Below are 20,800 nucleotides of genomic sequence, written 5' to 3' on the forward strand. Positions count from 1 at the left end.
GGATGATGCCATACGCCCGGTACGCGCATTCGTCGTGTCGAGGGTTATCGACTCCGCCTCGTATCTCCAGCTGAAGAAGGCGAATAGGGATACCTTAAACACGATGCTTCTTAAGGCAACGAAGCAAGCACTGGGCATGCCCATATACTCGTCCATGAAAAGAATGCTAGACAGGGGTGCTGTCACGATATCGTAGGCGGCTAGATGTTTCGCTGGCGCCGAAATTACAATTAATCGGGCCAACCTGCCCCCCACAGCACTCTCCGTAAGTTCGGAGTGGGAGAAGCGACAAACTTCTCCACCCCGCGTGAAAAAGTGGAGATTCTACTGCTGACCGGCGATAAGGGCCACACCTGATTAGCCGTTGACCGGAGGCATGAGGCGTAGGCACGTTTCTTTAGCAACCCTTTTACTTGGGCAAATGATAACAACAAAAATTTACAACACAAAGCCCAGCAAAATAGCGGCCATACGCAGGCTCAACGCGAATAAACACAGATTCAGAAAGCAACTATTAACAAGAAGAGGAAAACAACAGGGCAAGAACTATACAACCACGTTACAACAACAAAGCAATACTGTACAAAAGGTTACGACGAGAAAGAGCGACATGACGAAGAAAAGAGTAAAGCGAGTGGGGAGAAACGGTGGCTTAACTGCGGGGTGGCAAGGTACGGTCGCAGGGAGCGTCGGGCTGCGGAGGCGCGTGGGGCTGATGGGGGGTTGCGGATACGGGCGAACTTCGAGCACGCGTCTTCGGGGCCGCCGTCGACGCCCTCTACGCGTCAGACACCCGCCTTAGCTCGCTTGCCGACCACTTCCCTGGCTGACCTCACACACATCCGCACGCACCGAAATCTCCAAGACAACTGCCCGGCTCGCGGTTTTCCCGCCACAGCGTTCTCGTGACAAACAAAAAAAACAAAGGAATCCTCAAGGTCCAGTGCACCAACGATTTTCAGCTGTTCAAAACGGGGGGAAAGAAACACGAACAGATTGAGAAGGGACGCGAGGGAAAGCTACGTTCCTAACGAGAAGCTTGCGAAGGTCCGGAATGGTGCTGGGACATTCAACCGGCCGCTTCCCGTCCCTAGATCGTGCACGCGCCCGCTTCCCGGCGATAATCCTGGGGAGGGGGCGGAGCAGCCTTGACCCTCCAGCGTCGCGAGCGGTCAACTGCCCCCGCGAGGGGTGCAGAATCGTCGCCGCCGCATTGTGACCCTTTCGTGAAAAACTGAGGCGCCTTTTTTCCTCTGTTGGAAAAGTAAAATACGTACAAGGCAGGAATGACTTTGTGACAGGCGCCTACAACACGGTGGAGGAGTTCATCGAAGCCTACCTCTCTAATCAGAGAATCCGGCTCAGTCACACGGAAGGCGGACGAGACATCCTACGCAAGATAGGATGGCAGGTCGAGCCAGTACCCATCAAGACGGCCCTTGCGGAAGACTGGAAGACGACCACTGAGACCAAACCCCTTCACCGGAACATGACGCCGGGCAAGGACGGTGAGAGGCTCACCGCGCGGGCCAAAGTCAAAGCCCGGAAGCTGGAAGTGAACCCCAGGGTCCTCTACGCGGACACGCCTCGGTCCGAAAACACAGTAACTGTGCGGCGGTTACGTCAAAGGACAGGCTGATCGTCCGCGCGTCCCTGAACACAACAGACCCCGTAGTTGCCGAAGAAGCGGCCGTGGCCCTCGCACTCGCACAGCCGAGCGTGGACACCGTGGTCACGGACTCAAAGACAGCCTATGGAAGCTTCTGCAGAGGGGTAGTCTCTTGAAAATGAACTACCAACTAGCCCGCTCTTCCACCCTTGCTAGTCTCTTCCGTAGCCCAAGCCAAAGAGCAAGCCTCCGGGAAGAGCCACAGAGTCTGTGTCGGTCCCGGCTCACTCTCAGGTGGCAGGCAACACCATCGTCTCGGCCTTGCTGGCTCCGGATGCGCAGTCGCGCAAGCAGCCGTGCTTCTTCGGCACACTGAGTAAATTCCTCAGTACCAACTTCGGGGTCATGGCCGTCATGGGGCAACATGGCCTCTAGCATGGTGGACACCTCGCGGCCATACAACACAGAGAAGAGCGTCATGCGCGCCGTATTGTACGCGAATGTGACGTACGGCAGGATGTCGTCCCAAGACAGATGTTCAACATGTACGTGTATAGACAGCATAAGAGCTGATGATCAGCGCCGTCAGTCTGTTTCACCTTGTCCTCTCTCCGTGTTCTTTAGCGCTGGTTTTTTTACGATGAATAGACAGCATGTCGGCGATAGTTTTGTTGAGACGTTCGGTCAGGCCATTCGTCTGTGGATGGTAGGCGGTGGATTTACGGTGGGTAGTGCCACTCAGCCGCATGATGGATTGCAGCAGCTTGGCCGTGAAAGCTGTGCCTCGGTCCGTTATGACAATTGCCGGGGCGCCGTGCCTGAGGACGATGCGCTCGGCGAAAAATTTTGCTGCTCCGGCTGCCATGCCGCGTTGGAGGGCCTTTGTTTCAGCATAGCGCGTGAGGTAATCGGTCGCGACGACTATCCACCGGCTGCCCTCGGAGGAAGTTGGAAAAGGGCCCAACAAGTCCTTGCCAACTTGCTCGAATGGAAGTCTGGGCACTTGGACAGGCTGCAGTAAACCAGCTGACCTTACAGACGGTATTTTTCGTCGCTGCCAATCGTTGACTTTCGTACGTAGTGGCGCATTGCCGCCGCAAGTTTGGGCCAGTAAAAACTCCTTTGAATGCGAACCAGAGGTCGAGCACAGCCGAGGTGACCGGCGGTGAGCTCATCATGACATGCCTGCAAGACTTCGTCGCGGAGAGTCTCTGGCACGACGAGGAGATAATCCCTTCCCGTTGGAGAAAAGCTGATCTTGTAGAGCACGTCGTTTAGGAGACAAAACGAGGAGTGTGTTCTGGCGGTGGGACGGGGTAGTTCCGTCGATGAGTGGTGCGAGCGCCGGGTCCTCACTTTGGTGCTTCGAAACAGTGACTGCGTCGACGGTTGCGATACGAGAGAAGTTTGGCTCTTCGTCTTCGCTCGCAGACTGGATAGGCGAACGGGACAAGCAGTCGGCGTCGTTGTTCTGGCGCCCGGAGTTTTACACGATGGTCATGTCGAACTCCTGCAGACGTAAACTCCAACGTGCAAGGCGTCCAGAGGGATTGCGCAAGTTCGTTAACCAGCAACGAGAGTGATGGTCACTCACGACCTGAAAGCGGCGGCCATAAAGATGCCGGCGAAATTTCATCACTGCCCATACAACAGCGAGGCATTCTTTCTCGGTGGTGGAAAAATTGGATTCAGAACGGGACAAAGTCCGGCTAGTGTACGCGATGACTCGCTCAGCGCCGTCCTGCCACTGCACGAGGACAGCACTTGCTGCTCGGCTAGTTGGTTTTGGTTCATAATTAAACAGTTTTTAGGCGCAAAAAACAGAGAAGACACATAGGTAGTTGACAGGACGAATATCCCCTTTGGCGTCCCACAACACTCTGGCCGTAACATTTCCTGCGGAAGCCGACACTTAGAATTTGACAACCAAGCACTTCACGAGACATGGCCTCCTCACCATACACGATACATAGGGGATCATGAATTGCAGACACACTAGTCCCACGTGCCCATTCATACCGGATAAGAGAACGCAATTCCATTGGCGACAACATTGTCAGCACACGTCTGTCTGCCATCGCGGTCTGTCCACAAATAGTCGTTGATCAAAGCGCTCTCGCAGTACCTTATGTTACCCGCACCGGTTAGCCTAGTTACCATGTTAACATAGAAAGAAAAAGAAGAGCGGCAACTTCATCTCATTTGCTACTTAGTGACTGTGCGTTCAGGCGATATAAGGTGTCGGCTTTCTTCTTTTTGCATACAGAGATGAAACATCGTTCGGAGCGAAAAAATCGCAGGTCATAGAAAAAAGACACAGGCAGGCCGGAATGAAACGCGAACACGCATATTCCATACTATTTTGCTTCGCAGCGAGGTGTTCCTTTACAAGTGGTTTTGAGTTTGCCTAGTGCGGTGGCTCAGTGGTTATGGCGAACGGCTACTGACCCGAGAGACGCGGGTTCGATCCTGGCCGCGGTGGATCGATGGATCGGTGGATCGAATTTTGATGGAGGCGAAATTCTAGAGGCCCATGTGTTGCGCGATGTCAGCGCACGTTAAAGAACCCAAGGTGGTCGAAATTTCCGGAGCCCTTCACTACGTACGGCGTCCCTCAAAGCCTGAGTAGCTTTGGGACATTAAACCCTAATAAACGAAGCTATATTAATATGCACTTCGGTAGACTCTTTATCCCAGTGCGTGAGTTAAGCTGAGCTGTGCACGGTCGCTGAAAGCACATCGAGCAAAATATTTTGGCTTGTTCACGGGCTCTGTTCGCGTTTCATTCCGGCCTGACAGTACAAGGAATGGGGTTACGAAAATTATTTTCTCGGGGTATATCAGGCAAGCGAGCTTGACAATATCTGAACTTTAATTCCTTCTAGCTAGAATGTTGCCATTACGAGCTAGCCCAGACAGATTTGCAGATTTGGTCCTCTTTACCAGAAATCGCCATTTATAGCAGTTTTTTTCTTGGCGGGATACAAATCCGCATTCTTATATATATCTAGAGAGAAATCTTTTAACTATCATATATTAATTCACAGGAGCCGGGTGGTCGGGGCTCCTCGTCTAGGGCTCCGCTGGCGGCAGCTGACTTGTAGACTAACTGGATGATGCAGGCTTGCTGGTCCAGGTTATCGCTGGTCAGGGCCTCCTTCCACTGCTAGTGTGTCGGATGTGGTACTATGAACTTTTTGTCCGGTTTGTCCTGGCATTCCCCAACATATATGGTAGAGCGTGGAGCTTTCCTCCGCACCAAGGACTGTAGAGAGGACTTTGTTTCGAGGGGTGGGGGGGGGGGGGGGGTCAGGTCGACTGTGGCAATTTTACTTCGGTACGCTTTGGTTAGAACGGTGTCCCGTTTCGAGCGACTGCAAAACTGCAAGACGATATTCGGGACTGTAGCGTTCCTAGTTTGGACATGGTTTATTTATTTATTTATTTATAGATACTGCGATCTTGTACAGATCATAGCAGGGTGGGACAACACAAAATACAAGCATATAAACACACTCAAATTCATAACATTTCCAGGCACTTTTCAAACAGCAGTAAAGAATTATGATTCGTTTGTTTCGTTTCGTTTATTGGCGTTTAACGTCCCAAAGCAACTGAGGCTATGAGAGACGCCGTAGTGAAGGGCTCCGGAAATTTCGACCACCTGAGGTTCTTTAACGTGCACTGACATCGCACAGTACACGGGCCTCTAGAATTTCGCCTTCATCGAAATTCAACCACCGCGGCCGGAATCGAACCCGCGTCTTTCGGGCCAGCAGCCGAGCGCCGTAACCAATGAGCCACCGCGGCAGGTGAATTATGATTAACAGTCTCGCTATTAAGTTTGTTCCAATCAGTTCCTCGGAAAAAAAAGAATATTTAAAGCAGTTATTTCGCGCGTTCAAAGGGGTTATGGTGACAAGCAACAAGGTTGGTTGGCTTCTTGGGGTTTAACGTCCCGAACCAACTCAGGCTATGAGCAGAGTGGTTTGTTGGGCGAGTTGGTTTACCATATTGAAATATACCTGCGCTTAAAAGACACGGACTGAAAGTTAGAGACACACACACACAGCGCTGGACTTGCAACTGAATTTTTATTCGGGAAACACTGCTCTTTTTACACACCAGCAGCTGATAAAAATGGAAGATGGTAACACCCGGATGATAAAAAATCGACAAACTGTCTCGTCGCATGTCCAGTCCTACCTTCCCTTTTGCAAAAATGCCCTTTCCTTTGATAGTAGTGAAAGGGATGTGCTACTCACGCATGCAACCCCACTGTCCGCTATGCTCATGGCTTCAATTATTTCACGCGCCGTTTGGTCACGGTTCCTGCTTACTATCTTCGTCTCGTTATAGGAAGGTACACATTTACACTCTTGACAATGAACAACCAAATTCCCATCGCCTTTCCGTTCCATGTTCTTCCGATGTTCACGGAGCCGCTCATTCAAACATCGCCCCGTTTGGCCTACATATGCTTTGCCACATGTCAGCGGCAACCTGTATACCACTCCTTCTGCGCATGCGACCATGGGGACTTGGTGTTTCTTTTTACACCCCTTAGCTTTTCTTTCTGGGTACGTTACAATTTTGCATAAGTTTTCCTATTTGTCCGGGGCTGAAAAAACGACCCTAGTTTTTACTTTCGAAGCAATTCTTTTAAGATTATGGGACACCCCATGAATGTACGGAATCACCACCGTTTTCTCCTTTTGTTTTGCTCCCTCCTTGCTAGGCACCGTACCCTTTTTGCCAAATTTCTTGAGCAGGCTTTTTGCCACCCACACCAAAACCTGATCCGGAAAACCTGCTTCCTTTAGCCTCACCACCTGCTGCTCAAAACTTTCTTTGATTTATACCGGGCAAGATTTCTTCAACGCATTTTGAAAACATAACCTCACGATTGCCCTCTTCACTAATTTCGAATGTGCAGAGCTGAACGGAAGCAAACCTTTGTTACCTCTAGGCTGGTACATCCAAAATGTCCCATCAGGCGCCAGTGACAGCCTGATATCTAGGAAACGTATCGTGCCTTCGTTCATTTCTTCATATGTGATTAATAGTGGGTTAAGGGTTTTACTAAAAACAGCAAGTAGCTCTTGCACAGCAGAGTCGTAAATACCCTCAAGGTGATTAAAGACCACTAAAAAGTCATCCACAAACCGGAACACTTTTACGCCATCAAATTTGTTTTGATCTCGCAACAGGATAGCCAACTTTCTGTCACATTGGGCAAGGAAAATGTTACTTAGAACTGGCGCGATACACGACCCGATGCAAACTCCCTTCTTCTGCCGATAAACCACATCATTCCAAGTGACGGACGTGACAGCCAAATAGAAGGACAACATTTCCAGAAAATTGCTACGCACATTCCCATTTCATTTTGGAATGCTACACTTCCAAACTGATCAATGCAATCACCCACGCATTGAAGCAACTCCTGATGTGGCAAGGAATAATATAGATCCTTTATATCGAACGAACACGCCATGAACCGACTGTCTTTGTGATTGTCCAGAAAAGTTATAATCTGTTGGGAATCCTTCACCAAAAACGGATCATCGATGCTCAGTAGGTTGAACTTGCCCTTAAGCTTTTTTACCAAAAATCTCTTTCGTTAAAACAACGAAACCACCGTCCTTGTCTGCAGTAAGTAAACATAAAGAGTCATCCCGCAGCACTGAAATAACCCGCCCTATTGGAAGACTGGTTTTCGCAGGCTTACATCTTGAAAGAACGCCCACTCCCTCTGATATGCATCGTTCACTCTCGGACGTTGGAGCGAACCTTGCAACTTGGCGCACGAGGGACAGCAGCTCAGGCGCGGTCTTCCGTGGTTCCACGGCGAACTTGGGGCCAAGTGAGAGCACCCGCTGCACATCCTGAGGCAGGCGGACGTCGTCTAGGGTGTGAACTGCTTTCACATACCGCAAGCAGTTAGGGCTCTCTTCGGTGGTTTCGAGCCCTCGATGGGGCATGGCATGCGGATGTGCAGAATTTTACGATCGGAGTGGAGGTGTCAAGTCCGTACGTTCAGGGATCTCCTGTGGGTGCAGGTACTTGGCTCAAGAGGTGCTCCTCGGGCCTTCAGAGTTCGTTCGATATAAAGGATCTATATTATTCCTTGCCACATCAGGAGTTGCTTCAATGCGTGGGTGATTGCATTGATCAGTTTGGAAGTGTAGCATTCCAAAATGAAACGGGAATGTGCGTGAGAAATTTTCTGGAAATGTTGTCCTTCTATTTGGCTGCCACGTGCGTCACTTGGAATGATGTGGTTTATCGGCAGAAGAAGGGAGTTTGCATCGGGTCGTGTATCGCGCCAGTTCTAAGTAACATTTTTCTTGCCCAATGTGACAGGAAGTTGGCTATCCTGTTGCGAGATCAAAACAAAGTTGATGGCGTAAAAGTGTTCCGGTTTGTGGATGACTTTTTAGTGGTCTTTAATCACCTTGACGGTATTTACGACTCTGCTGTGCAAGAGCTACTTGCTGTTTTTAGTAAAACCCTTAACCCACTATTAATCACATATGAAGAAATGAACGAAGGCACGATACGCTTCCTCGATATCAAGCTGTCACTGGCGCCTGATGGGACATTTTGGATGTACCAGCCTAGAGGTAACAAAGGTTTGCTTCCGTTCAGCTCTGCACATTCAAAATTAGTGAAGAGGGCAATCGTGAGGTTATGTTTTCAAAATGCGTTGAAGAAATCTTGTCCGGAATTAGTCAAAGAAAGTTTTGAGCAGCAGGTGGTGAGGCTAAAGGAAGCAGGTTATCCGGATCAGGTTTTGGTGTCGGTGGCAAAAAGCATGCGCAAGAAATTTGGCAAAAAGGGTACGGTGCCTAGCAAGGAGGGAGCAAAACAAAAGGAGAAAACGTTGTTGATTCCGTACATTCATGGGGTGTCCCATAATCTTAAAAGAATTGCTTCGAAAGTAAAAACTAGGGTCGTTTTTTCAGCCCAGGACAAACTGGAAAACTTATGCAAAATTGTAACGTACCCAGAAAGAAAAGCTAAGGGGTGTAAAAAGAAACGCCAAGTCCCCATGGTCGCATGCGCAGAAGGAGTGGTATACAGGTTGCCGCTGACATGTGGCAAAGCATATGTAGGCCAAACGGGGCGATGTTTGAATGAGCGGCTCCGTGAACATCGGAAGAACATGGAACGGAAAGGCGATGGGAATTTGGTTGTTCATTGTCAAGAGTGTATATGTGTACCTTCCTATAACGAGACGAAGATAGTAAGCAGGAACCGTGACCAAACGGCGCGTGAAATAATTGAAGCCATGAGCATAGCGGACAGTGGGGTTGCATGCGTGAGTAGCACATCCCTTTCACTACTATCAAAGGAAAGGGCATTTTTGCAAAAGGGAAGGTAGGACTGGACATGCGACGAGACAGTTTGTCGATTTTTTATCATCCGGGTGTTACCATCTTCCATTTTTATCAGCTGCTGGTGTATAAAAAGAGCAGTGTTTCCCGAATAAAAATTCAGTTGTAAGTCCAGCGCTGTGTGTGTGTGTCTCTATCTTTCAGTCCGTGTCTTTTAAGCGCAGGTATATTTCAACAGGCTATGAGAGACGCCGTAGTGAAGGGCTCCGGAAATTTCGACCACCTGGGGCTCTTGCACTGGTATCGCACAGCCCACGGGCCTTTAGAATTTCTCCTTCATCGAAATCCGGCCTCCGCGGCCAGGATCGAACCCGCGTCTTTCGGTGAAGCAGCCCAGCGCCGTAACCACTGAGCCACCGCGGCGGGTGAAGCAACATCGTCATCGAGCGTTATGGGTTCATTGATTGCTTCACGAACCTTCTGCAATGTATTGTGAAAGTCATCTTCAGTTTCCAGAATGCCTTCAATCTTGATATTGTAGTGCCTGGAGTGCTACTGAAGACCAGTGTACCGCTCTTCAAAATCTGCCTAAAGCCTCTTGAGCCCGTCCGGCTCGGATGACTACGCAGCGATTTCAGCTTTAAGTGCCTTGTGAAGGGAGAAACATCAACATCTGTTTCATCAAATTTCTTGTGCAAAAGCAACGCTGTGATAATTTGTGGCACTATATACAAACTTCCCTCTCGACTGAGCTACATAACTCTATAACTCTTATCTCACCTCTGCACGTAGCTTCTCCACGTCATTAGGCATATTTCACAAGCAACTTCTGTTTGCCAGTGAGAGCAGCAAAAGATACAAAAGTTACAACAAAAAAGACGTAAAAGCGGCAAAACGCACTCCTGTGAGTGACAGAAAAATGTGTGCTAGATCAAGATCTGTCCCACTGCCACTGTAATAAAGACGGCGATGGTCCACCGGCTTTGAAGTAGATGACGGCTGCTGGTAGGGGTTCTCCTGCAATGCAGCTCATTGATGCGCTGACCTGACCAACTTGCGATCGCTTTGGTCGCCGCCGGCGTTTGAGTGAGGACACAAAAAGTCATTCGAAGAAGGTGAGAATCAACGTTCGTGGATTACAGCACAGCTTGTCATATCGGCCACAACTGTGGGTGACAAGGAATACTTTGTTCGGTCACGATCTGTACCGCTGCCACATTCACTGCCAAGTAGCACGCTGTCCAGTCTCTGTACAATGTGAATGTTTATATGTTCCCCTAAAATGTTACCGAAACAAATGAAGCTCTAATTAGCCCTGAAAGGTTTTACTTGAGAAAACACACCTTTTGTTTGGGCTCACAGGCAAAAAGTAAGTTTCACCGAACTACGTCAGCTCTCCCCAAAGCCGCCCATTCTTGCGCACGTCAAAGCATTGTTGTGCAAGTGATTGCGAATGGAAGTCGCCCTCTTCTCGCGCTGAAATTAGCTGCATTGCTGCATAAAACCAATTTGTCGCCATTATCTAGGCCAATCTCGAGCTGGTGTTGAATTCGCTTCTATCGACGTAGACGACGGGTGCTGTTGCTTTGGGATCGCCACCAGTTCAGATTTGAACAACCAGCAGCGTGTCCACCCGGAATTACAACCCCTAGTCGATTATTTAGAGAACGGGTCAGTCTCCATATTTCGGGGCTTTTCGTGAGGTATATCGCAGTTTGGTTTGAAACGAACCGTCCTGTACAAAATGAATCCCAACTCTTCTTCTTCACCATATGAAAATGGCACATACCCACGCGGGGGGATTGGCCAAGGTACGGTGGCGAATGCCAAGGAGGTATGAGTGCGGGAAAAAAGCTAAGTAAAATAGTAGAATGTTTGAAATCGGAAAATATGTATGAATTGTTAGAAATGTTAATAATAAGCAAATTAGATACATCAGAAAACAAAATAAAATACGCTTTTGGACATTCAGTGGAATTTTATATGGATATAACAGGGTAAGCGCCCAGTTGCAATGATGTAATCATGAAGGTAGCCGCAAACAGTGCTTAACGAGAATCCCGTGGCCCTCGCACCTAACGAGAGCATAACTGGTAAAGACAAAGGGAGTCCTAACCTCGAAAGAGTGTCTTCCAAATACTGTTTTCTCTGAAATGCGAACCGCTGGCTAACCTCTAAACTTTCTTCCTGTCTTATCGAGGCTGTTCGCGAAAAAATTTCTTCTCCGTGTCAGGACGAATACAGTTCTATCCACATCGGTTCTTTTTCGCTAGCTCTTGCCAGAATACGACAATTTTTCTGTTTGCCCAGACTTATCATCGTACGCAGTCAAACTGTCCGCTCAGACAATATTGTTACGTGACAGCAAGCGAATGAACACAGGAGTACTCGCCATATAGCGATGGAATGATTTAATGGCGGCGGGCCTAGCTCGAGCGCTCCTTGCCGCGCCACTGCCCACTTTGTCGTCTTCTAGTCGGTGACAATATCAATACCGTAACGTCGCGCCATTGAAACATGCGCTCTTCCTACAACCCACTGAACTTTCCAATTCACCGCTCGACCATGTTGCCACCACCCTCCACTAGGACCCTTTTCCTTTGTCTTTGCATGACTCTCAGTGGATCACATTCTTAATTACCTGAGTATGCCCAGGCCAATGTGTTATCTCTTGGCGCAGCTTCTCAAGTCGGTCATTTCATTATACAGCGCATCATCCTTTGGCACGGAATTCCACAGTACATGAAATCTGTGCCTCCCCCGTAACCGAGAGTAGGGTAAGCATGAAATGCAGAACGATGCAGAAGCGTACGCGGACATGACGAGACGCAGGCCTGACAAGAATGTATATGCAGCGCGTTCGAAACTGTCTAAAGTGCGTAGAGGCGAAAGCGTTTTCGGCACCACTTTGCCTATGTGACACTGCTGACGTCACCACTGGATTACGTCACACATAATTGATGACGAAATAATGACAAATTACTAATTGGTGACTAATTTCTGATTAATGACAAAATACTAATTAACTGCTAATTAATGACGCTTAAGTTTCGCCTTTAGGAGTGGAACGTGACAGCGTGTTGTAGCGCTGCCAGGCAGTCCACGGAACGCCACCACCCGTTCGGCGCGATGCCCATCGAACGCGACGCTTTTTGAGGAAAGCCGCCGCCGCGGTGGCTCAGTGGCTATGGCGCTCGGCTGCTGTCCCGAAAGACGCGGGTTCGATCCCGGCCGCGGCGGTTGAATTTCTTTGGAAGAGAAATTCGAGGCCCGTGTACTGTGCGATGTCAGTGCACGTTAAAGAACCCCAGGTGGTCGAAATTTCCGGAGCCCTCCACTACGGCGTCTCTAATAGCCTTAGTCGCTTTGGGACGTTAAACCCCATGAACCAAACCAAACCAAAGGAAATGGCGCAGTAATTCTCTATCATCTCGGTGGACACCGGAATCGCACCGTACAGGAAGGGAGGAACGCCACCACCCGTTCGGCACGAAGCTACCGGCGCTTGTATGCCGGTCCTGTAGGAGGGCTTAGAGTGTCTCGTTAAATCTCGTTAAATCTCATACGGTGCCCGGATGTTCTCGTTTCAGTGCCCGGATGAGTGGAATTCAGTGCTCGGATGTTGGCTCTAGGTCTCGGCGTGACGTCACCCCACTGCCGACAACGGGAGCTAAAAGCATTTCATGCTTAATAACAGATAAAGAGACTGTTTTTTCTGTGACACGAAAGGCTGAAGTCTGTGAGCTGAGTGGCATGGCCAGTAGCAGGGCTACTCGCCAGTAGATGAACGAGTGGACGAAGAGGCTGAATAACAATCGCCGACATGTCACCGATGCGTGGCGATGCCCAGCACCAAACCAGAGACCTGATTCGCTTACAATACGGCGATTCAGGAAACGACGCGTTTCACAGCGTTTGGCCTCCTCGAGCGCATGGAAACTCAGACTATGCTCGACGCATTGCTACGCTGCCTGACCTTTAACCCCCTGTTTACCCAATATGCCGAGCAGGTGCACTTCGGACGACAACAATTAAGAGAATGGTACCCGCCGCTGCAGCGTTTTCGCAGCTGGCATGTGTGCTACAACCCCGACGACGAAGTTTCTGTGTGGGCCTCTGGTCGTCGCAAATTCTTGGCCGTAAAGCTCGTGGGTAGCCAAAATCTTGTGGCGCTTCAGTGAGGTCATTTACGCGATGCTCCTTAGCGTTCCAAACGAGCCACGGCGTCAACTCCTACTCAGAAATAGTTCATCGTCCTCCGCTAACGAAAAAGGATTTCTTCCCACTTCTGCTTCGATTCTTGGTTTCACTCACCGTTAGCATTTCTTCTCCTGCCGTTCCTGTGTGTAAGTTTTTCTCAGTTAGAGGAGGAATGCCAGGTTGCGCATTGACAACAGACATTCGTCTTCCCTGCTGCTCGAAAACCTTATCTCAATCTGCGCGCCCGAGTGTTCCAGTTAAAAATTTTTTAGATGCCACCAACATTGTAAATGATGTGATAGAAAAATGCGCTAGATATTGCTATAGCATTCATAGATTATTGGAAGCGTTGGACTCAAAAGTGATGCAGGCGTTGAGTAGCCACAGTGTAGGAGAGGCGCTTGTGAAGGCGCTGGAAAATATGCAGACGGCACAGCGACCATAGAAATTTAGTACTCAGCAGGCAAAGTGGTAATATACTGATCAGAATTAATGAAAGCAGCGGAAAGTGCGAAAACACAGCAAGAAGCATTGGCCGACGAGGGAATGTCAGCTAACTTCATTTAAGAGACTCATTTGGTTTCGTTATTGTAAATGCGTAACAACTCGCCTTACTTATTTATTTATTTTTTTTTTTTTCAGAGGTACTGCCAGCCTTCGCAGAAGGCCTTTGGCAGGAGTGAGCATACATGGTAAAGAAAGTACAAAAAAGCGCTACAAGACATGATAATAATAAGAGTGGTGTCATCCGCCTGCTTGAGCAGATTAACACCAAGAAGAAAAAAAGAAAAAATAAGAAAGAAAAATGCTTTGTACAAGCTCGCGCTGTTCAGGCATATAAAAACAACACTGGCACATAACACAAGAACACTGGCATCAATAGCACGCTTGAGGAAATAAACACTAACGGTAGACATACGCTGATCCGTCCGCAATCACAATAATGCCAACCACAAAGCAATATCAATAGCGGGAACCAAAAACGCTTACGTTGAGCTAACTGATGGCCTTCAATTTTGATAAGAAAGTTTCGACAGACGGGCATTCCACAGCTTCAGAAGGCAAAGCGTTCCACTGACGGACGGTTCTCGGAAAAAAGGAATTTTGAAAGGTATCTGTTCGGCACATATATTCTTTTAATTTTTTGGAATGGTTTGATCGTGTACATCGCCGTATAACAGGTTCTATATAAATGCTACTATCTATACCTATCTTACTATTGTAGAGTAGATGCATGTATTTCATTCGTTCATAATACCGTCGCAATTGTAATGGTTCTAAGTTAGCTTTTTCCACAAGTGCAGTTGCTGAGGTACGCCAACTATATGAGCTATAGATGAATCGAGCTGCCTTTTTTTGGATGCTTTCGAGTTTGGCAATGTTTAATTGAGTGCACGGATCCCAGACTACAGAAGCGTATTCAAGAACGGGTCTGATAAAAGTTTTGAAGGCAAGGAGTTTTATCTCTTGTGTTGAATTGCGCAGGGTTCTTCTCATGTAACCGAGTTTCTGCATAGCCTTTTTTGTAATGTATGAAACATGTTCATTCCATCTCAGATCTGAGGTGAGGATTATACCTAAGTATTTACAGCTTTTAACGGAAGATAAACTGTGTCCATTGACGGAATAGGGAAATAGGAGGGGTTTTCTTTTGCGTGTTACTGTCATTGTTACCGTTTTCTTCCTGTTTATTTTCATTTGCCACGTTGAGCACCAGTTTTCTATTTGAGTTAGCGAAGAATTTAGTTGAGATTGGTCATTCGAGTTTTTAATTTCTTGATAAATAACACAATCATCAGCAAAAAGTTTTATTTTCACGGGTACTACACTAACAATATCATTAATAAAAACTAGGAAGAAAAGGGGCCCAAGAACAGATCCCTGTGGAACACCCGACTGGACAAACATATAGCTCGAGCACACTCCATCAATTCCCACACATTGGCCTCTACAGGAGAGATAAGCTGCTATCCATGCAAGCAGTGTGTCGTTCTTGAGTTACTCTACACATTACTGATCATAAAGGATGTCTGGTAGGGAGAAAGGATGCCTCCACTACTATTCAGCATATGTTTACATGCGGTATTCAGAAACCTGGACTGGGAACATTTGAGGAAAAGAGTTAGTCGAGAACACCTGAATAATATGCGATTCGCTCACGACAATGTCTTGCTATGTACCTTTAGAGAAGAACGGTGAAGCATGATCGACAACTCGACAGGCAAAGCAGAACCGTACGCATTTAAAATTAATCTAAAGAAAATTGAAGTCTTATATGACAGTCAACAGATGGTGTACGTAGATAATATCACGTCTAGTTCAAAGAATTACTTTCCGGTCTCCTAACTGCAAGGGGAACGCAAATGCCTCCATAGCCTTAGAGTCGGATTTGCTATAGATTTCGATCAGCAGTGACAAGTACAGAAAATTTGTTTCTGTATATTTACCATTAGTGGTATGAATTGCAAGGTGCCAGTCCACTGGCATTCTGTTGGAAAATAAGTGGTTCCCTGGTTTATTTAGAATTGTAATGCGGGGAAATCTTTGTGCCCGCTACTGAAGATATGCAAGCATTGAATAAATATAGCTGTGTGCATGCTGACAGATGCACAAGCATGCTGTTACACCTTGCTACAAAGTGTTGTTTTCGTGCTCTTTGTGACTGTCTCTACCATTCCCATACGTTGTAGTGCGCATGTTGTCCTTCTCGTGTGATCAATGTGTTGAATTATCCTTTCTCATCATCATCAACAGCCTCACTACTCCCACTTTTGGACAAAGGCCTCTCCCATATCCTCCAGTTAACCGTGTCCTGTGCCCACTGATTTGCCCACTAATGTAAGAGCCTAGGTATGTCTAAATCTATCTCAAATAAATATTAAATGGAAAATACTTGTTGCAGCATTATGACATAAAACGTAAAGTTTCCTCACACGAGAAAATTGTGCCGCGGCGACCGAAATTTCGGCGGTGCTTTTTTATGTGAATGACAATAGGAAAGCCCTGCTTATTTCAGAAAATACAATAATAGCAAGCGAATGTTTTTGTTGCACTTTGCTTGTCCACGCTCTAGAAAGTAATAACCGTGGATAGCATCGATGTTTAAGGGCCTTGCGCCGATGACGCACGTCCTCTATGCACCACTTCCCTTGCACGACGGGCCCTTGTAAACACGAACAATTTTATTGCGAAAGCAATACTACTTGCACTTTGCGGGGTGACCACCATCGTGCCGCGGCGGTGACCACCATTGACCTTCATTTGACCTTCAGCTGTTGAACGCTAAACAGACTTGTCTACATTGCTTATCGTTAAATGGAGGGCACCAGGGGTCACCTTCATTTGACCTTGATTGCATTAGATTGGATTAGATTGGATTACATTAAATTGGATTGGATTGGATATGAGTGGATTGGATTGGAGTGGAGTGGAATGAATTGGATTGGATTGGATTGCTTTGGAATTGATTGGATTGGGTTGGATGGGATGGGATTGGATTGGTTTGGATTGGATTAGATTGGAATAGAATGGATTAGATTGGACTGGATTGGACTGGATTGGATTAGATTGGATTACATTGGACTGGATTGTAATGCACTGGACTGGATTGGATTGGAGTGGATTGAATTGGATTGGATAGGAGTGGATTGCATTGGATTGGATTGGAGTGGATTGAATTGGATTGGATTGGATTAGAATGGATTGGATTGGATTGATTTGGATTGGATTGGTTTGGATTGTATAACCGATGCATCACCACAAGTCTAACCACAAGCACCACCACCAGCTGCACTACCAGCTGTACCATGGCGTAGGTACGGATATTGCTTTCGCAATTACCGGGCGTAACCAAGCTAACCACAGCGAATTTTTTCCCCATTCTTCGGGTCACGGAGAAAAAAAGTGTTTCCATGCGGCGAAATTACGTTTTTGCAGGTATCCGGCTCTAAAGTACGTCATCTCTCTGAACGACACCAGCGACGTCAGGTAAGCGTTCGATTTCAGTCAGCTTATGCCAGTATTTTGAAAATAGTGTCCAATGTGGCGCCCTCAGAATCTCAGCCAGGGCGGATCCTCAAGCGAGATTCATTGCCAGCATCACCAAGTTCTGGTGCATTCGTAGTCATTTTCTAAATTCTTCTATTGAATACTTCCAGCTTTGACTGGCCCGAGCAGGAGGGCAAATACAATGTGAACAAATTCAAACTCCAAAGTTTTTCGTCTGCCTTCATACCCAGTATCTCATGTGAATCGCGCTAGTGATCGCAGGGATGGGATGTGCATCATGATAAGGAATACTTTACCGTGTGAACTATTACAAACCTTCAAGGTGAGCACATTTGACTGTGAATCTATGTCAGTAAAATTTCAGGACATTGCGCTTGTGGATAATTATTTACCTCCGAGTGAAATGAGAGCACAGTTTTTGAATTACTTAAAACATTATTTTGCATTTGTATATAATGATCACTTCAATCTGATTTTTGGTGAAGGTAAGAGTACACACATATTATCAATGACTCCTGAAAAGCTATGCTCGATGTTCTGTTGAGGGCGAATGGATTTACAAATGTTTTTAATATTTCAACGAAAGTGACACTGGACACGTCGACACTAATTGATATTTTCGCTACGAATATATCGAAAGAAAGAAGTAAATCCGGGGTTTTTGAGGTGAATTAAGTGATAATTCGCCTATTTTTTGTCCTTTAGTAAAAAAAGTCAACAAAAACAAATCTCTGTCTCCAAGCTTAATAGAGTGTATTACAGCGCAAAATCATTCCTCGTTTATGAAAAATTTCACAAGCATCGCGGGACGGGGTGTATGCAATAAACGATGCATGCGCAGCTTACCAGGAATGCCTTAATACTGTGAAGACAACATATGCAGACAATTTTCCTTTTGTACGCATGAAACAACACAGAAGAATATGAAACCGTGGATAACAGCGGACCTGGCAATGAAAATACAGGCAAAAATACACTGTTCAGCAAGTTACTTAAACACAAAGATCGAGACAGCCTTAGGAAATTTAAACCTTACCCTAATCTTTCAAAGAAGGGGCTAAAAAGGCTCGAAAGCAGCATTTTATTAATTTATTAAGCTCTCTATCTGGAAGCACAAATGCTATGGGAGAAGCTGAACTCATTTTTCAGCTTTAACGCTAAAGATCACCCAGTTCTTAAAATAAAACAAAATGTGGCCTGTTTTTCATGCAAAGTGTTAGCCTTTCTTTTTAATGAGCGAATGACTGTTGACCGGGTGAGGGTAAACAATAATCTAACAAGTGTTCCTTACAACAGCAGCTTTGTTTTCGTTGCACCTGCCGACGAAGCTGAGGAGATGGAGGCAATGAGAAAACTATACAACAACAGCAGAGCTGTAGATATCAATGGAATGCATATAAAGCTCTTGAAACATGCTATTTCTTTCCTTCTATCGTGCATACACCTTACAATTAATTTATGTCTTACGCGGGGAGTATTGCCCCACCAAGGGCGAGTGATTGTCTACAAGTGGTCAACAAAAAGCGGATAATAACGACAACAACAATTACAGACCTGTTTTCATATTAACCATCCTATCAAAGGCATTAAAAAATAATTCTGAAATGAATATCTTGTAAGAAAGAGAGTTGGAGTTCGATGCCCCAGCAGGTAGCGCCGACGAAGGCGAGGAAGAAGATAGGCGAAGCCGACGAAGTTCGGGTTTTCGCGCTTGCGATTATCATGATTATTTAATTTTTCCCCACCATTATTTTCTTGTTTAACATTTTGTACACCTATCAGTTGCCGCCTGTGTCTTGGCCAATCCCCCGCAGTGGGTATGCGCCATTTTCTAGAGGACAACAACAACAACAACGCTGGCCTGCTGAGCGGCACCGCTGGGACAAGGACTGTGCCCGTCCACGCTAACTGTGCGAGTTTCCACATTACACTTGGTGGAGGTGCTGCTGGTTCTCCCCGTGGACCTACGCCACGATGCCCAGGCTACAAGGCTCTACCACGACGTCCAACACCTCGGTCCAACCTGCCCAGCCTCTCCTCTGTTCTGGTGCCGTCCGTCAGCGCGACCCGGCGATCTTCAGCGGCACTGACGACACTGACGTAGAGGATTGGCTCGCCTCCTACGAACGCGTGAGCGCATACAACATATGGGATGACGTCGTTAAGCTCACGAACGTCATCTTCTACCTGACCGACGTCGCCAACTTATGGTTCCGCAACCACGAGGCGGATTTTACTACCTGGGCGGCTCTAAAAAGCAGCCTGACTGACGTTTTCGGCCGCCCCGCTGTCCGAAAACTTCGTGCTGAACAACGGTTGCGCAGTCGTGCCCAACAGAACGGCGAGAACTCACAAGTTATATCGAGGACGTCGTTGATTTGTGTAAGTGGCTCAATCCATCTATGAGCGAGGCTGACAAAATCCGACATTGAGGACGATGCGTTTCAAATGTTGGTGTCTAAAGACCCCCAAACCATCTCCGACATCGTGTCTTTGTGCCAGAGCTACGACGAGTTCCGCAAACAGCGACATGTCACCCGCCGTACCACTTGCTCGGACGCCACCATTTCGAGCTTGGAAGCAGGCAGTCCTGCCCACGATCAGCCGACACTTCTTGAGCACATCAAGCAGTTTGTGCGGGAGGAGGTGGCTCGTCAATTATCGCTGGTTACCTCTCAACCCGCCCCTTCGCCATCGCTGTCGCCTTCAATTCAGCGTGTCATCCAGGAGCAGGTAGCTGAGGTACTGCCGCCCACTAATCCAGCCCCTCTGGTCACTGCACCGCTGACATATGCGGAAGCACTCATCCGGCCACGACCTCAGCCGGTTGTTCCCACTTATGTGCCACCTGTCAACGTGTACCCTCAGCAGCAGCTCGCCCCTGCGCTGCCACGCACTCACCATCCTTTGACTCGCACCGGTCCCCGCCCTATCAATCCGTGGCGCACCCCAGATAACCGGCCGATATGCTACGCCTGTGGTCTCGCTGGTCATGTGGCCCGCTGGTGCCGCACGCGCGGCTCCGGTCCTTACGACTACGGGCGCTCGTCAACGTACGACGCTCCAATGCCCTCCGTCCCTGTCTCTTCTCCTCTGCCGCCTCCGAATCCCTCTCTGCCTCGCTCCGACTCCTACAACCGAAGCCATCGGTCACCGTCTCCTCGACGCCGTTCGCCCTCTCCTATGCGCCGCCGGTCCCCACCACTTCAAGCGGAAAACTAGGCGCCGCAGTTCCGGAGGCAAGACCTGCGCCGTCAACGACCGTCTCAAGCCCTATCGCCGCTCCTATGAACGTTATTGAAGTGATCGTTGAAGGTCTTCCTGTTGACGCGCTTATTGACACTGGTGCTGCCGTGTCCATCATTAGTCGCAACTTGTGCCGCAAATTAAATAAAGTGATGACGCCGCTTTCTGACCTTTCGCTTCGCACCGCCAGCGCTGACCCCATTCGCCCTCTCGCAGCGTGCACTGCCCGCCTCGTCATTCAAGGTCTCTCCTACACCATTGAGTTCTTCGTTCTCGCCCGCTCCTCTCATGACATCATCCTCGGGTGGGACTTTCTGTCCGCGCATCGCGCCATCATTGACTGTGCACGTGCTCAAATTGATTTATCGCCGCTGTGTGATGCTCTTGTGGACGCCTC

The 20,800-nt window shown here is 47.9% G+C and overlaps 1 protein-coding gene across 3 annotated transcripts in view; it reads left to right on the forward strand.

The window, feature by feature from the left end:
• The window catches only part of LOC149325065 (medium-chain acyl-CoA ligase ACSF2, mitochondrial-like), a 187,124-nt gene that overhangs the window by 60,391 nt on the left and 105,933 nt on the right, over window positions 1–20,800 (forward strand). For 2 of the 3 annotated variants that reach the window (XM_089562684.1, XM_089562686.1), the window contains exon 5: window positions 17,086–17,136. The exons of the other annotated variant lie outside the window; for it this stretch is intronic. In XM_089562684.1, the coding sequence (XP_089418810.1) occupies window positions 17,086–17,136 (51 nt within the window). The remainder of the gene's footprint in view (window positions 1–17,085; window positions 17,137–20,800) is intronic. 3 annotated transcript variants of the gene reach the window in all.

This window comes from Amblyomma mixtum, chromosome 10 (genome assembly GCF_055824585.1).
Source record: "Amblyomma mixtum isolate Tamu chromosome 10, ASM5582458v1, whole genome shotgun sequence".
Taxonomy (NCBI): Eukaryota; Metazoa; Arthropoda; class Arachnida; order Ixodida; family Ixodidae; genus Amblyomma; species Amblyomma mixtum.